The sequence below is a fragment of the Oncorhynchus masou genome, chromosome 29, assembly GCF_036934945.1.
Source record: "Oncorhynchus masou masou isolate Uvic2021 chromosome 29, UVic_Omas_1.1, whole genome shotgun sequence".
NCBI lineage: Eukaryota > Metazoa > Chordata > Actinopteri > Salmoniformes > Salmonidae > Oncorhynchus > Oncorhynchus masou.
The window spans coordinates 64,600,595-64,623,359 of record NC_088240.1 but is presented as its reverse complement, the minus strand read 5'-3'; the positions used below and the strand labels follow the sequence as shown (position 1 = coordinate 64,623,359).

General features: G+C 42.3%; 1 protein-coding gene across 1 annotated transcript; it reads left to right on the top strand.

Moving 5' to 3' along the window:
- Positions 1 to 92: 92 nt before the first annotated feature.
- Positions 93 to 21,863, top strand: LOC135520277 (autophagy protein 5-like). Its single transcript, XM_064945701.1, has 8 exons — positions 93 to 200; positions 1,001 to 1,158; positions 1,514 to 1,641; positions 2,127 to 2,205; positions 6,492 to 6,654; positions 7,119 to 7,213; positions 12,185 to 12,302; positions 17,285 to 21,863. Exons 2-8 carry the CDS (start codon positions 1,051 to 1,053, stop codon positions 17,419 to 17,421), a joined length of 828 nt encoding a protein of 275 aa, XP_064801773.1. The 5' UTR covers positions 93 to 200; positions 1,001 to 1,050; the 3' UTR covers positions 17,422 to 21,863.
- The last annotated feature ends 902 nt before the right edge of the window (positions 21,864 to 22,765 follow it).

Genomic DNA, 22,765 nt, shown 5'->3' with positions numbered 1-22,765 from the left:
AGGTAATCTTTGCACTGAATATAACCATATCGACATGATTATTGTAATACACTACAATGAACGCTGGATGCCACTCTATACTGCAGGTTACACCTCGTCGGGGAAGGGGGATTTCCTTGCTTTTTTTCCTTGATAGACGAATGACAACACCACCACGGCCCTCTTCCTTAATCGCAGTTGGTTACAAACGCTCTAGAAAAGTAAGATGTTGTTCATCATTTGTCTCAACTTTTAGTAATGATCTGCTCCTTGTCCTACCACTTGTTTAGGGGAAACTTTCAAATGTGCCCACAACCTCGCTACTATTACTGCCTGTGCCAGTGAGGCTAGGTAGCGTACGCAGCTATCTAGCTAGTTGGCTAGCTAGCAAGTCAATACATAATAATTTACATGTAAATCGTTGCAAAGTAACTAATACACAATTACGTAATTAACTATGTTAAATGTAATCTTATTCCTCACCACCAGTGAAGTCGTGGCTAGTTAGTTACAGTATCTTGCTAACTAGCACTTTGTATTTCTCCACTAGCCTAACGCTGGCTAGTTGAAGTTGTGTTCACAAACTGTGGTAAGATCTTTGCAGAGCTGTGATTGACTGGTTCAAAAGAGCGCTTGATTGACACGTTCTGTAGAGAGCTTTCGAATGTTACCATTCTGGTGTACTCTCATATGAGACTGACTGTCATTGGTGCAAAATCTGGAGTTCAAACAGCAACGGTCACTCATAGACGGTCACTGCCACTCATAGACAGATAATTATAGTTTTAGCCATGTTGTGAGGTTATGCAGGGTTGGTTTACAATGACATCGTTTACAAACAACCAAGTAAAACAAGCTCATATTTTGTGTTTGGGTGTGGTAGGACAGTTAACAATTAAACTAATGAGTAATTGATCAATTAAACTCTTCAAGAATCAATGGGTATATAACATTCATTTAAAAGTCCCAAAATGAATGTACCAATCCAAGACTGACCCTTTAATCTGTTGATGACCGGTAGTTTGTAGCTCGAGAATACTTCCTTTATGTGCCACTGGGAGCGACGGGAGGATGGCAGATGACAAGGACGTGCTGCGGGATGTTTGGTTTGGTCGGATTCCGACCTGCTTCACACTTTACCAGGATGAGATTACAGAGAGAGAGGCCGAACCTTTCTATGTAAGTGTGACATGCAGACTAGTACCATATATACCATTTTAAAAAACTGATGTGGCTTTGCCGGACAATGCCAGTGGAGGCTGCCGAGGGGAGGATGGCTCATAATAATGGCTGTAACAGAGCCAATAGAATGGCTTCAAACACTTGGAAACCATGTATTTGATACCATTCCTCTCCAGCCATTCCATGAGCCTGTTCTCCCCAATTAAGGTGTGACCAACCTCATGTGCAATGGACATGGATCTAGCGAATTCAGGTCACACACATGATTACTGAGCCGGCTTGAGCCATGGACTCTTGCGGGAACCTAGATTAAGCCCCTCACTTCTCCCCCTCTCTGCTGTTCTCTCCTTAGCTCCTCCTGCCAAGGATGAGCTACTTGACTCTGGTCACAGACAAGGTGAAAAAGCACTTCCTGAAGGTCATGAAGGCCGAGGACATAGAGGAGATGTGGTTTGATTTCGAGGGAACCTCACTCAAATGGTGGGTGAGCTTTAAATTAGGACTGCGAGTGCTATGTGTTGTCAATTATTTACTTGTTTTAAGAATTACTAGTGGATATAATGGTTAGAATTCTCTGTGCCCCTCCATAGAAACAAGTGTCCTAGCACAGCAGTAAAGTAAATATTTTAGAGATCACAATTAAGCATATCAACTCGCCTCCTATCATCATCAATGAGGAGACTACATACCGATTAACTGCAGTCTTACATTTCAGGCACCAGGTGGCAGCCTAACACAAGCGTTGGACATGAGTCCTAATCTTAAAGTGACATACACATTTAACTCTGACCTTTGGGTAAATAAGGGGTTGATTTAAATTATTTTCTCTAAAACGTATTAATCGATTACTTAAGATCCAGCCCAAGGTGAAGGAGAGGATAACTCATTATGATTCAGAGTTGGACAAGAATGAAGCTCTGCTGACATGTTTTCTCAACTGATGTGACTGTGTTTATTCATTGCAGGCACTATCCAATCGGATTACTGTTTGACCTGCATGCCTCCAACACTGCCCTGCCCTGGAGCATCACTGTGCACTTTAAGGTACAACACAGAATTTGTTTTGCAGCAAGTTAACATAGTACATATGGAGCAGCAACTATATTTGCTGCTCCAAATGTAGAATCTTCCAGATGCTGGCCTGTATATAGCAGGGGTTGGAACCAAAATCATTTTTCAATCATTTCGTTCTGAACAGAACCGCTTTTTTCCCTGTTTCGTCCCACTGTTCCGACCTGAAAAAAATAAAGTTCTTAACCGGTTCAAACCAAAAAAAGTACGGGTTTATTTCGTTCCTTTCTGTTTCTTTTTTAACCTGTGAAATATATACACTGCTCAAAAAATTAAAGGGAACACTTAAACAACACAATGTAACTCCAAGTCAATCACACTTCTGTGAAATCAAACTGTCCACTTAGGAAGCAACACTGATTGACAATAAATTTCACATGCTGTTGTGCAAATGGAATAGACAACAGGTGGAAATTATAGGCATTTAGCAAGACACCCCCAATAAAGGAGTGGTTCTGCAGGTTGTGACCACAGACCACTTCTCAGTTCCTATGCTTCCTGGCTGATGTTTTGGTCACTTTTGAATGCTGGCGGTGCTTTCACTCTAGTGGTAGCATGAGACGGAGTCTACAACCCACACAAGTGGCTCAGGTAGTGCAGCTCATCCTGCATGGCACATCAATGCGAGATGTGGCAAGACGGTTTGCTGTGTGTGTCAGCGTAGTGTCCAGAGCATGGAGGTGCTACCAGGAGACAGGCCAGTACATCAGGAGACGTGGAGGAGGCCGTAGGAGGGCAACAACCCAGCAGCAGGACCGCTACCTCCGCCTTTGTGAAAGGAGGAGCAGGAGGAGCACTGCCAGAGCCCTGCAAAATGACCTCCAGCAGGCCACAAATGTGCATGTGTCTGCTCAAACTGTCAGAAACAGACTCCATGAGGGTGGTATGAGGGCCCGACGTCCACAGGTGGGGGTTGTGCTTACAGCCCAACACCGTGCAGGACGTTTGGCATTTGCCAGAGATCACCAAGATTGGCAAATTCGCCACTGGCGCCCTGTGCTCTTCACAGATGAAAGCAGGTTCACACTGAGCACGTGACAGTCTGGAGACGCCGTGGAGAACGTTCTGCTGCCTGCAACATTCTCCAGCATGACCAGTTTGGCGGTGGGTCAGTTATGGTGTGCGGTGGCATTTCTTTGGGGGGCCACCTCCATGTGCTCGCCAGAGATAGCCTGACTGTCATTAGGTACTTAGATGAGATCCTCAGACCCCTTGTGAGACCATATGCTGGTGCAGTTGGCCCTGGGTTCCTCCTAATGCAAGACCATGCTGGACCTCATGTGGCTGGAGTGTGTCAGCAGATCCTGCAAGAGGAAGGCATTGATGCTATGGACTGGCCCGCCCGTTCCCCAGAACTGAATCCAATTGAGCACATCTTGGACATCATGTCTCGCTCCATCCACCAACTCCACATTGCACCACAGACTGTCCTGGAGTTGGCGGATGCTTTAGTCCAGGTCTGGGAGGAGATCCCTCAGGAGACCATCCGCCACCTCATCAGGAGCATGCCCAGGCGTTGTAGGGAGGTCATACAGGCACGTGGAGGCCACACACACTACTGAGCCTCATTTTAACTTGTTTTAAGGACATTACATCAAAGTTGGATCAGCCTGTAGTGTGGTTTTCCACTTTAATTTTGAGTGTGACTCCAAATCCAGACCTCTATGGGTTGATAAATTTGATTTCCATTGATAATTTTTGTGTCATTTTGTTGTCAGCACATTCAACTATGTAAAGAAAAAAGTATTTAATAAGAATATTTCATTCGTTCAGATCTAGGATGTGTTATTTTAGTGTTCCCTTTATTTTTTTGAGCAGTGTATATTTTTAACATTTTGCTCATTAAATTACTTCACCAATCAGTGCGACAAGCTAGTTGTTTACATGCATGATAAGCTAGTTGTTTACATGCATGATGGACAGATGGGTGTAGCCTATGGCGCAAGATGTGACAAACATTTTGAGGGTGTGGAGAGCGCGAGAGACGGTTGAGGAGGAGGGGTGAAGCGCTGGGCATCTTGTTATGACATGCATTATATGAATTAGGTTCACAGAGGAGGAGCGTCTTTTATGGAGGAACTTTGAATGTCCTTTGAGCTAGCTATCTAACAAGCTTGTGTGTGCAGAGCGGCACCAGAATTTAAAACACATCTTACCTTTTTGTAGTTAATAAATCCAATGTGAAACATGATAACTAGGCCTATAGTACCCTTAACTAGCATTGAAAAAGTTTACACATTGTTCTCTTGCTAATTAAAAATCTCTCTTCCTATCTTCTGAATCAAGCTTGTAACGTCAGTACAGTTAGTCGCCTATGCTGCAGAGGGGGAGGGGCAGGTAGCCTAAACACGCACAGGCAAAGATTTTCAGCTTCCAGGTAGACACTGGAATACGGTTCTGAGTGACAGAGTGAGGGCTTTGTTGTGTTTTGTAGTGGGACTAGAAAAAAATGCCTGGAGCTTATAATAATGACATTATTAACCTGGTTCCCATGCTTTTAAAATGATGTGTCTGTTCCCGAAACAGTATGGATCACTTTTGTTCCTTGAAAAATGTTCTTTTCCGTTTTTCAGTTCTTTTCCCTGAACCGGTTCCAACCCGTGTGCTATACAGTGCTAAAATTATGATTTTTTCAATGACGATTTTTATTTTACCTTTATTTAACTAGGCAAGTCAGTCATGAACAAATTCTTATTTTCAATGACGGCCTAGGAACAGTGGGTTAACTGCCTGTTCAGGGGCAGAACGACAGATTTGTACCTTGTCAGCTCGATACCGATTATTGGAGGACCAAAAAAGCTGATACTGATTAATCGGCCGTTTTTTTTTCTCCATTATTTTAGATATATATATTTAGTATACATATATATATTTAGTATACATATATATTTTTCTATATATGTGTGTAATAATAATAATTACAACAATACTGAATGAACACTTTTTAAAATGTTAACTTAATATAACACATAAATAAAAATCTATTTCGTGTCAAATAAATAATGAAACATGTTCAATTTGGTTTAAATAATGCAAAAACACAGTGCTGGAGAAGAAAGTAAAAGTGGAATATGTGCCATGTAAAAAAGCTAATGTTTAAGTTCCTTGCTCAGAACATGAGAACATATGAAAGCTGGTGGTTACTTTTAACATGAGTATTCAATATTCCCAGTTAAGAAGTTTTAGGTTTTATCATAGGACTATTTCTCTCTCTACCAATTATATTTAATATACCTTTGACTATTGGATGTTCTTAAACACTATAGTTTTGCCAGCCTATTCTCGAGAGTTGATAGGCTTGAAGTCATAAACATAAGCATTGCGAAGAGCTGCTGGCAAACGCAGGAAAGTGTTGTTTGAATGAATGCTTACGAGCCTGCTACCCCCGCTCAGTCAGACTGCTCTATCAAATATCAAATCATAGACTTAATTATAATATAATAAACACACAGAAATACGAGCCTGAGGTCATTAATATGGTCAAATCCAGAAACTATCAGAACGGAACCATTCCGTATTTTATCTAACGGGTGGCATTCATAAGTCTAAATATTGCTGTTACATTGCACCAGCTTCAATGTTATGTCATAATTATGTAAAATTCTGGCAAATTAATTATGGTCTTTGTTAGGAAGAAATGGTCTTCACACAGTTCACAACGAGCCAGGCGGCCCAAACTGCTGTATATACCCTGACTCTGATTGCACAGAACACAAGAGAAGTGACACAATTTCCCTAGTTAATATTGCCTGCTAACATGAATTTCTTTTAACTAAATATGCGGGTTTAAAAAATATACTTGTGTATTGATTTGAAGAAAGGCATTGATGTTTATGGTTAGCTACATTGGTGCAACGACAGTGCTTTTTTCGCGTATGCGTTTGTTACATCATCACCCGTTTGGCGAAGTAGGCTGTGATTCGATGATAAATTAACAGGCACCGCATTGATTATTTGCAACGCAGGACAACCATGTGTAGTTAACTAGTGATTATGTTAAGATTGATTGTTTTTTACAAGATACGTTTTATGCTAGCTAGCAACTTACCTTGGCTCCTTGCTGCACTCGCATAACAGGTAGTCAGTCTGCAACGCTGTCTCCTCATGGAGTGCAATGTAATCGGCCACTATCGGCGTCCAAAAATGTTGATTACCGATTTTTAAGAAATCTTGAAATCGGCCCTAATTAATCGACCATACCGATTAATCGGTTAACCTCTATAAAAAGCAGTCCTGCCTGTGTGGTTTCTCTGAGGTAGAATTTCCCAGAGCGTGACCTGCTCCACTGCCCCTCCAACTCTGTGATTGAGGCCCACTTCATGTCCAGCATCAAGGAGGCGGATGCCCTCAAACACAAGAGCCAGGTCATCAACGACATGCAGAAGAAAGACCACAAACAGCTGTGGATGGGCCTGCAGAACGGTGAGCCCCCCCCTCCACACACACACACACACACACACACATACACATACACATACACGTAAGTATTGACTTTGGGACTCTGTACCCTGATTTTGCCCCTCTACTCAACAACTTACATACCCCCAAGCCAACCAGTCAAAACCACGCCACCCACACTCTCTGAACATTGTCTTTGCCTCAGCTGCAAAGTTTTTTTTCTCTTCTCACTTACCAAAATATACTATTTTGGAGGCTTCCATAACCAAAACAGAGAGAGAAAGAGACAGTTACAACTCCACCCAGAAGAGAAAACAGATCTGAAATATTTCAAAAGCTAAAATTGTGTGAAAGTGAGATACAGGGGAGGGGAGTTAGAAACCATGAAAGGTTAACAGAGTTTCAGAAGCCTTGTAAGAGCTGGTTTAAAAACATAAAAGGAGATGGGGACAGTTTGTATGTAAATGTAGTTGTGTTGTGTTCCTCAGATAAGTTTGACCAGTTCTGGGCCATGAACCGTAAGCTGATGGAATACCCCACAGAGGAAGGAGGCTTTCGCTACATCCCCTTCAGGATATACCTGGTAAATGGGCTAATACATGCCATGTCGACATCACAGCCAGTGTGACCTGCAGTGTGGCATCATTGGTACTGTTAATAGATGATGCAAAAAATACGTCAGGTCACAAATACGGCAATGCATAGTCATGAAAGAATACTCTTTTACCATCTGATAAGCAAATAGAACACGATAGTGCATTTAGGAATATGAGAAAGCATTAAGTGAATATGTAAATCAGCGTAAGAATGGAAAAAAATACACAGTACACAAAAATAAAATGTTACAACTGAAATGTGCTGCACAAACTGCTTATCAACACATTCATGAATGAATTGTCCCTCCACTGCCTGGTATTATGACGATGCAGTGTAGTACCTGAACTGTCCCATAGATGGTGCTGTATGACGGACTAGTAAGGTGCTTCATGAATAGGATACCAACCAAGTCCTATGGCTTAAAGTGGGCTGCTGTTAAGCAACTTTTAAATTGTTAGTACGCTTGTAATTTATTGTAATCCAGTGACAGAAACAACCCAAGTGCTCAGTTGCAAAATATTTCCTGGAGATATTCAGTGAATAACTTTTTCCCCCAAAATTGTATTTTGTTATACTCCTTTGATAACAGCAGATAAATCAAACAACCCTCATATTTTCCCAGAGATCACCCACCCATTAAACTCCAAATGTGTTAGCCTAATGTTTTTTCTGACCGTGTGCTTGGCGAGCGATTCGTTTGACAAGTTTATAGTTAGATGTGGGCAACTCAAATGAAGTGTGCCCAAACCGTGGGATGCACGCGGGCACAGGTGAATTCCTAAGGGGGATCCCGCCATCCATGACTCCGATGAAATTCCCTCAAAAAGATGAATAAGCACCAGTGTCTCTCCCTGAAGGTCTGGAAAATATTAGGCCGTGTTTATCCCATAGTGTAGGAAAACTGCTTTGGGACACTGTGCGCCAGGAACAGGCATGATTTTACCCAAGACTGCGTTCAATAAGCCCTCGGATCAGCTCGACTGTTATATAGCTTTGCCTACCCTTTTCCATAGTATTTGAGGCCATCTCTTCTCAACAAGAATAAACAAATGAAGGCATGTTTGGACGAGTCAGTTGTGAAGGGGTTCTAGTGATAGATTGCTGAATATAGATTAATGTGGACATTTCTCCATGGGAATCTGAGTAGGTTGTCAGGGCTTTGCTGCTGTGTTATAACAGATGTCAGCCTTTATGCTCATAAAATCTCTCATCAATGTTTTCACTGGAATGTTACAATCATAAATCTATTCAAAATTAAAGACGACCAAACAGAACAATAAAATATATCATTCAAGTGTTGACTAAAACATTATAAAATGTCTTGGCCTATATTGACTTTTAGTTAGTAAAGGAAACAAAATGTTACCACACAATGAGATGATGAATATTTTTTGCCACTTCCAGGAAAATGTGATGTGATGCCTAGTCTTCAATTATAATAATTCCTTCACGTGGATATATGGCTATCATGAACAAATACATGCACAATTAAACAAAAGCTTGGTACAAATTAGCTTTGGGACACAACGTTGGGAGTCTTTGTATTGGTTGGACAATACAGACTCCCGATGTTGTCCCAAAACGAGGTACATATGGAACTCATTTCACACTTCAACAAAGTGTTTTTTATTTTGCCTATAATAAAACGGTCCAACACAATAATAAAACAGTGGTTGTAAAACCACAGAGGCCTTGTGTGCTCCAAAGTTAACTGAACCAACGGCGGACAAAGCTATCCCGCGTCCGGATGCAGTAGTCCTCATCGATGACTATATTTCAACCTGCAGGAAAATGAGAACTCAAAAAAATCTCCTTGGAATTTGGGAGGAGTTTGCACCGGGTGAAAAGTGAATAGCATTCATTTTGGACCGGGCTGGCTCCCGGGAGTTAGCCAGGTCCCCGTTCAAAGCCCACGGTAAAGTAGGCTCAAAACAAAAGTGACGTAGCCAAGACTAGATTAAATTAAGCACGTGGAGTAACTGCCTTCCAAACTAAATCTAGTTTGAAAATTCAAACATATATTTTATGGAAAAGAGAGAGATGTTTCTCGACGATGCACCATGCTGCCTTGTTGACAACATGACCGAGCAGCGCACATCACTGTTCCATTTGAGAAGGGCACTCCTCCCTCACCGCTTTTTCCCATTCATGTCACGGGCCAATAATTTTTATTATTATTATATTGATTGACGTTTGTGCACCTCAGCCACCAGTTTACTGTCAATTAGTCGGATTTAATCCACACCGGCAATTAGGCTATGGGTTGATTCCCCTTGCTTGCTTCAGTCAAGGAGAGCGAGTTTCTTTCCCCCCGACCTCTCATCGTTGGAGAGTTAATGACGCATCGCTCTTGGGTGTCGCCAGGTGGTACTCTGCTAGCTCTGGTGTCACACGAACTGAAAAGAAAGTGTCACCGTCCAAGAGTATCGCGCTTCTCTCCAGGATCAATGGCCCCCTCTTTGTATGGTACCCGGGTCAATTATTCATGGCGGTTTTTAAAAATGCAACGAAGTAGCTGTCACTTATCGCACTCTCTCCACTCCGGCTCCCGGCATAATCCCGCACAAACTCTGCGATTCCTGTCAGTGAGTCACTCTTTCTGGTAACCCAAGAGCCAGCTTCGCGCCTTTGGAGCCACCTTCCCTACCATGCGCCCGGCGGTGTTAGTTACAGCTCCGTTACCCAAACCCTCCCGTTGCCTGTTTCTTTTTCACAGCTCTCATGATTAGTTGCTATTGTGTGTCAGACTCGCCGTTTGTCACCTCGGTGGCCCCTGGTTTCCCTGAACTGATAGACAAACTGGTTTCCCAGAACTGATAGCAACCCGATCGCCGGTGTCCGTGTGCGAACATCTGATCTTCTGGACCATATCCAGCAAGCGCCACCTTTCTCATTGCCCTCAGATCAGAGACTGGTTAGCAAGCACCACTTTTAATATTTTACTAGATGTGTCTGTAGGTGGACTCTTATCTTCAATAGGTCATTATCAATTAAACGTCTCAAAACGGTGCAGAGCGTTTGATTTGGCTGCTGGGGGGCAAGGAGACCCCAGCTCCACTAAAACCATTGACAACTGTATGCCATTTTCAAGGGATTGTTAAAGTTTAGCCATATTGACGTAATCTGTTATTAGCTAGCTAGCCAATTATATTTTTATAAAAAACATTTTTACCTCGGTGCCTGTCATGTCTGTCAGCAGCAATCATAATTAAACCATTAAAAACCATGTTAAAAAGGGGATCATGTTAGCTAACTTCACTAGATAGGTCTACGCTGCAGTTGGAGAGGAAAACTACATTAGGTTTACTTATCACTATGTTTGGCCAACTGGACTAAGTTTTTACTGGTAGCTTGCAAAGTAAACATGATCAGCTAACAGTACATCTGCAAATGCACCCATCTGTTGTTTGACAGGCAGAGCCCGCAAAGGATGGGAAAATTAACCTACACTTACACTTGTCAGGTATAGTTCACTTTCACTTTATATCACTCAAATGTCCAATTAACGGCAGCCAATATTGAGATATGAGGCTACCCTCACATATCTGAAATGACACAATCAATAGATGTTTACTGATCACGAAAAGCATGCAGTTACTTGCTGTGTAACTCTGATGATGGAGCTAAATGTGCACACTTGTTTTGTATGGAACAACTTGTAGCTCTGACTATGTTCTTCAAGAGGTGCTGATATTAAAATCAAATAGTTATAACATTTAACAATCTCTTGAAAACAGCACAATGGTTTTAGCGAAACTGTGGGTTTCCTTGCCCCCCAGCAGCCAAATTGAACGTATTGTGACGTTTTATTGACAATGACCTATAAGCCATTACAATGAGCTCATCCTCCGATTTCACCTCACCAGCCTCCCCTGTATTGCACCTAACTTTTATCACTGGAGTAGCCTGTGATTGAATCGTCAGACTTTGGCTTATTTAGTGGCATATTCATTTGGGGCACAGTTCCCGAGGGCTTGGGTCTGCGCCAGAAATAATCCAGTCATGACTTGTAGCCTAGAATACGCACTTCATTTTATTATTTTGTATTAGAGCTATTGTGTGACTTTGTCAAGCTATTGCATAAAAGTACTTGAGTAATTAATTAAGTAATTTATTGCAAACAGGATGCATGTTTTTGAATATTTGTATTCTGTACAGGCTTCCTTCTTTTCACTCTGTCATTTAGGTTAGTATTGTGGAGTAACTACAATGTTGTTGATCCATCCTCAATTTTCTCCTATCACAGCCATTAAACTCTGTAACTGTTTTAAAGTCACCATTGGCCTCATAGTGAAATCCCTGAGCTGTTTCCTTCCTCTCCGGCAACTGAGTTGGGAAGGACTCCTGTATCTTTGTAGTGACTGGGTGCATTGATACACCATCCAATCCTAATTAATAACTTCACCAGGCTCAAAAGGATATTCAGTGTCACCTTTTTTTTATTTGAACCCATCTACAAATAGGTGTTCAACTTTGCAAGGCATTGGAAAACCTCCTTGGTCTTTCTGGTTGAATCTGTGCTTGAATTCACTACTTAACTGAGGGACCTTACAGATAATTGTATGTGTGGGGTATAGAGATGGAGTAATCAATTTAAAAATCATGTTTAACACTATTATTGCACACAATAATTCCATGCAACTTATTATGTGACTATTTAAGCACATTTTTACTCCTGGATGTATTTAGGCTTGCCATAACAAAGGGGTTGAATAATTATTTACTCAAAACATTACAGCTTTTCATTTTTGATTAATTTGTTAAAAATTATAAAAACAAAATTTGACTTGGATATTGCGTGTAGATCACAGGCACACAATCTCAATTTAATCCATTTTAAATTCAGGCTGTAACATAATGAAATGTGGGGGGAAATCAAGGGGTGTGAATACATCCCGGAGGCACTGTATGTAATTTATTTGTCATGCTCTGATTCCTCTCCCCTGTCTCCGTGTAGACGATGAGTGACAGACCGTTCATCCAGAAGTTGTTTCGCCCCATCTCGCCCGACGGCCACACACACACGCTTGGGGACCTGCTGAAGGAGGTGTACCCCGTGGCTATACCCAACGATGGTACTTACCTACTCATAGACATTGCACAACACTAATTACACCTGTACTACTTCTTACACACACACACACACACACACACACACACACACACACACACACACCACACAGTCCCACAAGAGAAAGCAGACCTGTTTCTTCCTCACTGTGCTATCAAAGGGTGCTCTGCATCTCACAGGAAGCCAGATAATAACAGACATCAGACATGTAGGTCTATTTTATTTACACAGTAAAAGAGGACTTTTAGAGATCAGTGCTCAGATATAAAACACGAGAGGGTCGAGGAGGGAAAATAGTTGCCCTCATGTGAAAGAGTGAAAAGCGAGGGGGAGGGGAAGAAAATACATAGTGGAATGAGGAGCGGCGCTACATGTAGAGAAGAGGGAGCGCTGGAGAGCGAGGCAGCCTAAACAGGTAGTGTCTGGAGGGCTGTGCAGAGGAAGTAGATAAGCAGACAATGGAGCTGTGAGACAGAGGACCTGCAGGAGAATCACCTGCATGGTGTAATGCACCACTACAATTACTACTGATCTGTCTGCCTGCCGGCCTTTATCTCTTTCGCTCTCTGTCTGCCTTCCTCTCACATGTCTTTCTCTTTCTCGTTCCTTCTCTCCCACTCTCTCTTGCTTTATCAAGAATCACTATATTTTCTTTTCATCCCCTTCCTGTACTTATATAATCTCTTTTCTCAATTCCTTCTCTGCTCTCCTCTGAGGATGGTGGCTTGGCTTGATAAAGGTGAAAGTGCTGCTTTGTCTCCCGTCGTTTGTTGTGTTTCCCTCTCTTCCTCGCTGGGGAGATGGGTGTGTGATAGCGGGGGATTATAGCTGTGTGTTCGGATTAGAGGGACTGGGGGGGTACTCAGGCAGCCTAATGGCGGCGTTGTTCACAGACGTATTCTTGGGACCCGATTCCTTGTGAGGACCTATCGGATAAGGACGTCTCAGCACTCGACTCTGATGTTTCTAACATCAAACCAACATTTTTAAACATTCCCCTCTGTTTTGTCTGGAAGCCTTGATGGTCCTTCAAGCACCCCGAAACCCATCAAACTGAACTAACCCAACGAAACATATAACCAGGGTTATATTAACTGGGGATTCCCAGCATATGGCAGCGTGATACTCAGATGAGTTGTACTGTTACCGGACCGGACCGATGTTCTTCCACCCACGCAGGAAAATCAAGCATCAACATCTTATTCTGATTAGCAGTCGGTTGGTCGGCTTTGACATCTGCGAACGCTTTGTTTTGACCAAGGTATTAGACATGGTTTGACTGGGTTAGATACAGACAGGAGAGATATGTCTGAACAGTAACACGTTTCTCCCCATGCATGACGCAGGACAAACTCAATTGAACAAGCCTCAGAAAGAGTTGCCTCGGCGGGTCGAAGCCTTCCGAGAATTCCCCCGTCTTGTCCTTTACAGATGTGACATGTTTCTTATGAAGAAAAACAGGTTTTGTGGTGATATTTCTAATAAGTGGAGAATGCAGAAATCCCCCCCGACTGACAAGCCCACGCGCCAACAATACTTGCCTACACACCACTCTTATTGATTTTACTCATTCATGGTACAGCCCACAGAACAAAGGAGTGAAACTATTGGCCAATCCGCCCACACAGAACACCACAGTCAGAATCAATGGCGAATCCAGTCTCTTCTCATCAAACGGGCTGTCTCACTGTTCAGAGAGTGGGGGTGTTCTGGGTTTCAGTGGTTGGTTTGATATGAGGGACGGTGGGTGTGTGAGGTGTTGAGTAGGGGGAGGCAGAAATTAGACAGAGGTCTCCAAGGCAATACCTTATGGTCTGTTTATTGTATACCTGCAAACTCCATTTCCCTGTTCTTTCTTTTAAATGCAGTTGAGTATATTCATGAAAAAACAAACTAACTTGCTGAAGGAAATTACTCTTATGAGACATCACAAGACATATGTTTTTCAGGTCTAGAGAGATGTATTGATAGATTTATACCTGTCAGTTCCCCCTAACACACACATATTTCTTATTGGCCTACCAGTGTGTTGGTTGAGTTCTGGTGTAACTGTTTAGTCTTGGCTGGCCTCACTGCAGGGAAGAATGGGGTTGTGGCCTTCTTAAATTGGACTCGTCTATACTTAAGTAACAAAACATGTCTTGACTGTTAGTCACTGCAATACTCAACCGCAGTGTGTGTGCAAATTTGTCATCTTTTATTTTTATTCAAACTACTAATATTCCTCTTTGGAAATAAGTTGCTATGGAGTTATACATTGCTATAGTGTTTGGGATTGGGGTCAATAAAGTTATGTGTTTTGATTAATGCCATTAACATTAATCAAACGCAACTGTATTGGCCCCAATCCCAAAACACCATAGTAATGTATAACAGCCATGCATGCATCCCAAATGGCACACTATTCCCTAAATAGTGCACGACTTGTGACAAGTGCCCATAGGACTCTGGTCAAAAGTAGTGCACTATGAAGGAAATGGAGTTCCATTTGGAACGCATACCATGTTAATGGCTCACAGCAGCACAGTGTGATTCAGATGTGAAAACATCAGTCAGTGTTCCTAAGACGCCTGATATTATGTCACATTCCAGAAAAACCTAGGTGATATCCCACGCCTTCTGGCCACCGTATAGAAGGATCCATGGAAAATACGCAATATAATTCTATCTAGAGGACTCAAGATCCTTCCACTATGACACAGCGCTTTCACAACGTTTCAGAGGAGAAATACAGATTAATCACGTTGGTCTCCACCCTCTGAAAAAGACATGACAACCATAAGAGGGCCTACCAGACCATACATTCTGTGTGCAGATATTCAAGCTGTGCATATTTGGGATGAATTTCCCTTGTGTCATAGTGAGAGTGTCAGGGGAGCGCCCCTCCTCCCCCACATGTGCCTGATGCTGTCACCAGGGGCACAGTATGTGGAAGAGAGAGGGAAAGTGTTATTGCAGTATGAATATTAGTACTTCTGAGTGTATTGCTCGTACACACACACACTACCACCACCATGCTTGACCGTTGGTGTGAGGTTCTTACTGTGGGTTTTCGCCCTATCATAATGGGACCCATCTCATCCAAAAAGTTGACTCAAGTCTGTCAAAAAGCACCTGGAAGAGCCTGGATGATCATCAAGACTCTTGGAAGAATGTTCTATAGACAGATGAGTCAAAGGTAGAACACTGCATTCCACAGTAAGAACCTTACACCAATAGTCAAGCATGGTGGAGGTAGTGTGATGGTTTGAGGATGCTTTGCTGCTCCAGGACCTGGACGACTTGCCTTAATAGAAGGAACCATGAATTCTGGTCTGTGTCAGACCAGAAGAATGTCAGGCCATCCTTCGATGAGCTGAAGCGCAGCTGGGTCATGCAGCAAGACAATGATCCAAAACACACAATCAAGTCGACATGGAAATGGCTAAAAAGCAACTCATTTAAATTTTTGGAATGTTCTAGTCAAAGTCCAGACCTAATAATCCCAATTGAGATGTTGTGGCAGGACTTGAAATGAGCAGTTCATACTTGAAAACCCACAAATGTCGCTGAGTTAAAGCAGTTCTACATGCAAGAGTGGGCAAAAATTCCTTCACAGCGATGAGAGAGACTGATCAACAACTACAGGAAGTATTTGGTTGCTGTCATTGCAGCTAAATATGGCACAGCCAATTATTGAGTATAAGGGAGCAATTACTTTTTCCACACAGGGGTATTGTTAATTAAATAAAGTTATTTGATTTCTCAGGTTCCCTTTTATCTAATATTAGGTTTTAATTGATTATCTGTTAACATTCAGTATCAAAAATATGCAAAAATGGGCCTCCCGGGTGGCGCAGTGGTCTAGGGTACTGCATCGCAGTGCTAGCTGTGCCACCAGAGACTCTGGGTTCGAGCCGGGTTGGATTCGCGCTGTGTTAAGAAGCAGTGCTGCTTGGTTGGGTTGTGTTTCGGAGGACGCATGGCTTTCGACCTTCGTCTCTCCCGAGCCCGTACAGGACTTGTAGCGATGAGACAAGATACTAACAATTGGATACCACGAAATTGTGGAGAAAAGGTTGTAGAAAAAATATATATATATATTTATTTTTTTTAAATATGAAAAAATAGAGAGAATCAGAAAGGGGGTAAATACTTTTTCACGGCACTGTACATCCATACTGTATACCAGTCTGCAGGTGGTGGGTGTGCCTGAGGAGCGTCTTACTAACCCTGGATTCTTCACTCGATTGTAACGGTCGTTCAGATATTACGTGTACATGCAACAGTATGCATCTTTTGGTACCGTATAAGGAGAAACGGTCAGTGTATGTGTGTGTAGTCATATAGACACTGAGCTCCAACATGACTTGGCTACTGCCCCCTCTAATGTTTTGACCCCGCCCTTCCCCTCAGTGCTCTGATATGAGTGGGTGAAAGGTTGTGACCTGGGGCCCAGTGTCTCTGAGTGGGTGGGGCTACTGTTGCTTTGAGTTAAACCAGTAACTTACAGACATCAATGTACACACATACAACATATGTCCATTGAGACTTACTCACATCCATTCAGATACGTTAACCTGCTGGCAATCTTTCACGCATGCAGATTATCATACTAACTCACACTTACACACAAACACACACCTCGTCGGGCCATCCGAGTGAGTGAGGCTCATTTGTCTTGCTGTGTGACCTGTGGTCAGTCCCAGGGTCAGGCCTGGTCACTGTGATTGATTAATCTGTCTGTCGCTAGCCGAGAGGCTTCGGTCATTCTGAGGTGAGAGGGACAACTTAAACACACTCACTTAACTATCGCTTGCACACAGACACACACTCCCACACTATAATCAATGACTAGTGATGTTTAAAGAATATCCTAGCATTTCTGTTTGTAGGAATATAAATATATGGAGTCCGACACACAGTCAAAAGGATTTTTAAGTTGAAGCTCATTCTCATACTGCATCCCTCTCCCTCCATGTCTCCCTTCTCTCTCTCCTTATACAGACGAGTCCAAGCGTTACCAGGTGGTGATCCATGGGATTGAGCCCCTGCTGGAGACCCCGTTGCAGTGGCTGAGCGAGCACCTCAGTCACCCTGATAACTTCCTCCACATCAGCGTCATACCCGCGCCTAGCGACTGACACCTCTGGCAAAGTTTGGTAACACCCGGCAACTGGGAAAGTTGCAAACTCCGAATGGACTCTTCAGAGAGCAGGAAAACCCACGTGACTGGAGGCGAGGAGTGACGCAATCGCAGTGTGACGTCATCTCATTCAACTTGTCCCAAAAAGGAGCCCACCAGGAGAAAATGTACCATTTTCTGTTTTCCATCTCTTTTCCTCTCCTCCTTCGCACTCCGTCTCATTTGGACCTTTACCTGTTTGGGGGAAGTTGTTCCGCCCAAAATGTGGAAGGCCAAACTGAAAGAGTGCTCATCTGTTTAAAAAGAGAGGCAGGGAGATTCCGCTTACCACCACCTCTCTCCTCTTCCTCCTCCTAGGGAAAGAGACAGGGCCCAGACATGCCTAGTGGGACCCTCTACAAACAGAATTTGCCTTAGTTTTCCCGAGTCACATCATGAGCTACACTGCTGGACGTTCATAAAGTCACACTGAGTTTACACACTTGTACTGTATGCCACTGAGGAGTGAAAGGGGATTTTTAAAGATGCTTCACTTCCTCATTCTTTGTCTCTCGCTCTCTGTCTGTCTATATATTCTCCATCTTCCTCTCTCACTGTATTTCCTGCTTCTTTCTTCTCTCTCTTCCTCCCTCCCCCTCTTTCTCTCTCGTGTCATTTACTGGCGACGCTCTCTCATCTCCATAGCTAATTATCTTATTGGAATTCCTCCTGCTACTAATGAGACCGCTAAACTTCTGTCTCCATGCCAAGCCTTGGGGTTGTGTGAGTGTGTGTTGTAATTGGAGACATAATTTAAAGTCTCCTAGAGGGGACATGGAGGGGGTGAGGAAGGTGTGAAGAGTCCGAATGGAATCCTGTCTGTCTTCTCTCTTGCGTGTCTCGTGTCAAAGGGAGATGGGGCCAGACATGTAATTTGGAGTGTGTTGTTAGTCGAAGGGGAGGGAAACTTGTGATGTCACACCTGTCTAAGCACGTCAGGCTTCCTCATTCGCCGCCTAGGAGGATGGGATAGGGGAGTTTACAGCTCTGAGTCAGGGCTGGGCTCCACGTGGGGTACTGTCTGAGGGGTAGGCATGTGCATATGTGTGTGTATGTACATGTGTGTATGGGTACTTTTTGCACATTTTGTTGTTACAAAGTGGGATTCAGATGGATTTCATTATCATTGTTGGTCAATGATCTACACAAAACACTCTTATGTGGAAGAAAAATTGTAACATTAACAAAATACAAAAAAATGTAACACTACGTATTCTTACCCCTGAGACTACATGTTAGAAAAACCTTTGGCAGTGATTACAGCTGTGTCTTTTTGGCTAAGTCTATAAGAGCTTTGCACACCTGGATTATACAATATTTGGCCATTAAAAAGTCTTCAAGCTCTGTCAAGTTGGTTGTTGATCATTGCTAGAAAGCCATTTTTATGTATTGCCATATATTTTCAAGTAGATTTAAGTCAAAACTGTAACTAGGCCACTCAGGAACATTCACTGTCTTCTTGGTAAGCAACTCCGGTGTAGATTTGGCCTTATGTTGTAGGTTATTGTCCTACTGAAAGGTGAATTTGTCTCCCAGTGTCTGTTGGAAAGAACACTGAATCAAGATTTGCCTGTGCTTACAGCTTAGCTGTATTCCGTTTCTTTTTATCCTAAACTCCCTAGTCCTTGCCAATGACAAGCAAACCCATAAAATGATGCAGTCACAACCATGCTTGAAAATATGGAGATTGGTACTCAGTAATGTGTTGTATTAGATTTGCCCCGAACATAACACTTTTTGTATTCAGGAAAAAAGTTTCTTTGCCACATGTTTTGCAGTATTACTTTAGTGCCTTGTTGTAAACAGGATGCATGTTTTGGAAAATATGAATTCTGTACAGGCTTCCTTCTTTTCACTTTGTCATTTAGGTTAGTATTGTGGAGTAACTACAATGTTGTTTAGGTTAGTATTGTGGAGTAACTACAATGTTGTTGATCCATCCTCAGTTTTCCATTAAACTCTGTAACTGTTTTTAAATCACCATTGGCCTCATGGGGAAATCCCTGAGCAGTTTCCTTCCTCTCCGGCAACTGACTTGGGAAGGATGCTTGTATCTTTGTAGTGACTGGGTGTATTGATATACCATCCAAAGCCTAATTAATCACTTCACCATTCTCAAAGGGATATTCTGTGTCTACCAATCGGTGCCCTTCTTTGCGAGGCATTGAAAAACCTCCCGGGTCTTTGTAGTTGAATCTGTGCTTAAAATGTCCTAATCGATTGAGGGAACTTACAGATAAATGTGGGGTAAATAGATAGGAGTAGTCATTCAAAAATCATGTTAACCACTATTATTGAACACAGAATGAGTCCATTCAATTTATGTGATTTGTTAAGCACATTTTAACTTATGAACTTATTTAGGCTTGCCATGACAAAGGGGTTGAATATTTATGGACTCAAAACATTTCAGCTTTTCATTTTTTACATTTTCTATTCCACTTTAACATTATGGGTTATTGTGACACAACATCTCAATTTAATAACAAAATGTGGAAAAAGTAAAGGGATGTGAATACTTTCTGAAGGCTGTGTGTGTGTGTGTGTGTGTGGACACATACTTTTGACTCAGTCACAAAGACACAAGCCAATTATGAAAAGCGGAGCTAGACTCTCATCTTGCTGACACTTGTCTTGTTGGGATTTCCCAGTTAACCTATTGGATTGAGTTGCTCAATACTGACAGCTCTGGCTGTATCTCTATTGCAGAGCCTTTAAATATCTTTGTTGCAGAGCCTGCAATATCTCTATTGCATGTGTGTACTGCCATTCCTCAGATCTCCAAGCCCTTGGTAGCATGTATCGCAACTCACCCAAAGTGATCCTCAGCAACCATTTATTATTCATTACAATGGGGAAGTACAGGTAACTGCCACAATAAAGGAAACACCAACATAAAGTGTCTTAATAGGGTGTTGGGCCACCAGAACAGCTTCAGTGCACTTTGGCATAGATTCTACAAGTGTCTGAAACTTTATTGAAGGAATGCAACACCATTCTTATATGTGAAATTCCATAACTAGGTGTTTTGTTGATGGTGGTAGAAAATGCTGTCTCAGGTGCAGTTACAGAACTCCCATAAGTGTTCTTTAAACCCCCTATGCTTCTTTGAGACCGCTCTGTCTGTGAGATTTGGTTAATTTAGCAGACGCTCTTTTTCAGTTCTCTTCTAGCCATGGTAGCCAAAATAATGGGCAACTGTGCATTTTTCTACATGACCCTGAGCATGACGGGATGTTAATTGCTTAATAAACTCAGGAACCACACCCGTGTGGAAGCGCCTGCTTTCGATATACTTTGTGTCCCTCATTTACACGCGTGTTTCCTTTATTTTGGGAGTTACCTGTATGTGGGACACAATGTCTGACCCCAGTTTTCCAATTGCCTTTCTGCTCCCCAGGTCATCACTTAGTTCATCCTGTTGTGTAGTTCATCCCTGGCCATTAGAAATCATACTATGATGCGTCCATTAAGGCTGAGGTGGTAACGAAAGGTCAGAGGTCACTAAGCAGGTCACTGGGCATGCTCTGTGATGATTGACGTGTGTGTGTTTTTTGCTGTTACCATCAACAACAACCCCAAATGCTCCCCCAATGTGTTCCAACAATAGCCAAACCCTTACTGTCCTAGTCATTGGCACTAGATTCCGCAAAACCGAGTTCACACAAAAACACACACATTTGTTTGTGTTTAACACGTTACAGGGGTCTGAGAGCAGTCAGAGGGTATCAGACACACATGAGAGTGATTAGTAATTTAGAGGAATCCATGACTGTTCCCTCCATGCTGCATCCCCCGCGGGATAGAGAGCGAGATTAGGGAGAAAGAGAGGATGAGAGTGCATAGGCTGTCAATGGGCCTTTTCTCGGCACAAGCTCACTCGGGGGGTGGGTTCTGCTCTATATTTCTACATTTGTACTCTGAGCTTATTTACAAATACTGTAGTTTTCCTTCCACCACACACACACACACACACACTAGTCGATATGCAAACAAGAGTTCTCAGATACTTTTCCGTTCCTCTGCTGTTTGACTTTTCTCCCTTTACTTTCTCTTGGTGATTGCGATCATACTTACAGCACAGCTACAAACAGAACCATCTAATCAGTGGAAACGTTACTAATTAAATATTTATTGATTTAACGAATGCTATCTTCAAGGTCTTACCTGGATCAGGTCTTACCTGGATTCAGAGTTGTTCTCACTGTTAACTCTGCAACAAACAACAAAAATGTGCATTCTTTTTCCGTTTTTTACATTTATTTTCTTTCTCTCCATATACACTATTTTGCAGTGGCTTGCTTTTCTTTCATTTGCTACATACTGCAATGATTACAATGCTGTAAAAAAATGTTGTGTAGAATTAACATTGAATTAAAAATAAAATTGTTTTATACTGTAGTTCTGAGCTATGCCTGTGTCTTTTTGTTCCTGTTCTGGTTTGCATTATCATTGAATGTGGATGTTATGTGTCTCTTATGTCTACATCTAGGTTTTCATATAGAAGTAAAAACACTTAACCTAGGAGATTTCTCCTCGTCATTTATTTGTGTTTATTTGAGGTTCCGGGGGTGGTAAAGGTGGATACAAAATATTTTCTGAAAATTGTAAGCCCGTTTCTGAATTAATATTGTTTACCCTTATTATTCCATGTTTATCTCCCGATCTAATCTCTTTTCAAGAGCGACGTGTTCTCTCTCTGTGGAATAAGGAAATGGCCATCCCGTCCCAGTCTCCACTTGTTGTAAACTAGTCACCAAACACATCTAAGAGATTACTGTCCCCATTGTTTCTTTCAATTCTTGGCACTACAAACACAGTGCCATCACTCTCTGTCCATCCCTCTCTTTTCCTCCTGCTTCAAAGGATGGAGAGAATTATCTGTTTTAACGAGGAAACAGCCTTTGAAGTTCGTAATTATTAAAAGGACAGAGTTCAGCTCTCTGAATGTTAGCAACCCTAGCTCTTTCATTTGCTTTTAGTCACTCCCTCTCTTTGTCTTTTGTCTCTGTCCCCCACTTTTCTGCATTTGAATACCTTTAAATGACACGTATTGAGTTGATGAAAGTCACTAAAATTGTATTGTTAGTTCAAAAGGAAAAAAATAAGCTAGTGTCTAGCCAAAAGAGTCCCTCCTCTCTTTCTCTCTCTGTTGAGGAGGATGTTGAGGTAAACCAGAGATGCAGGAGACCATAAGTCAGACTGCCTTGTGAAGTTATACGAGGTGACTGGAGACAACTTTCCCCTCTGCCACCCTCACCTCACCCCCCTCCACGCCGTGACTACACAAACACACAAATACA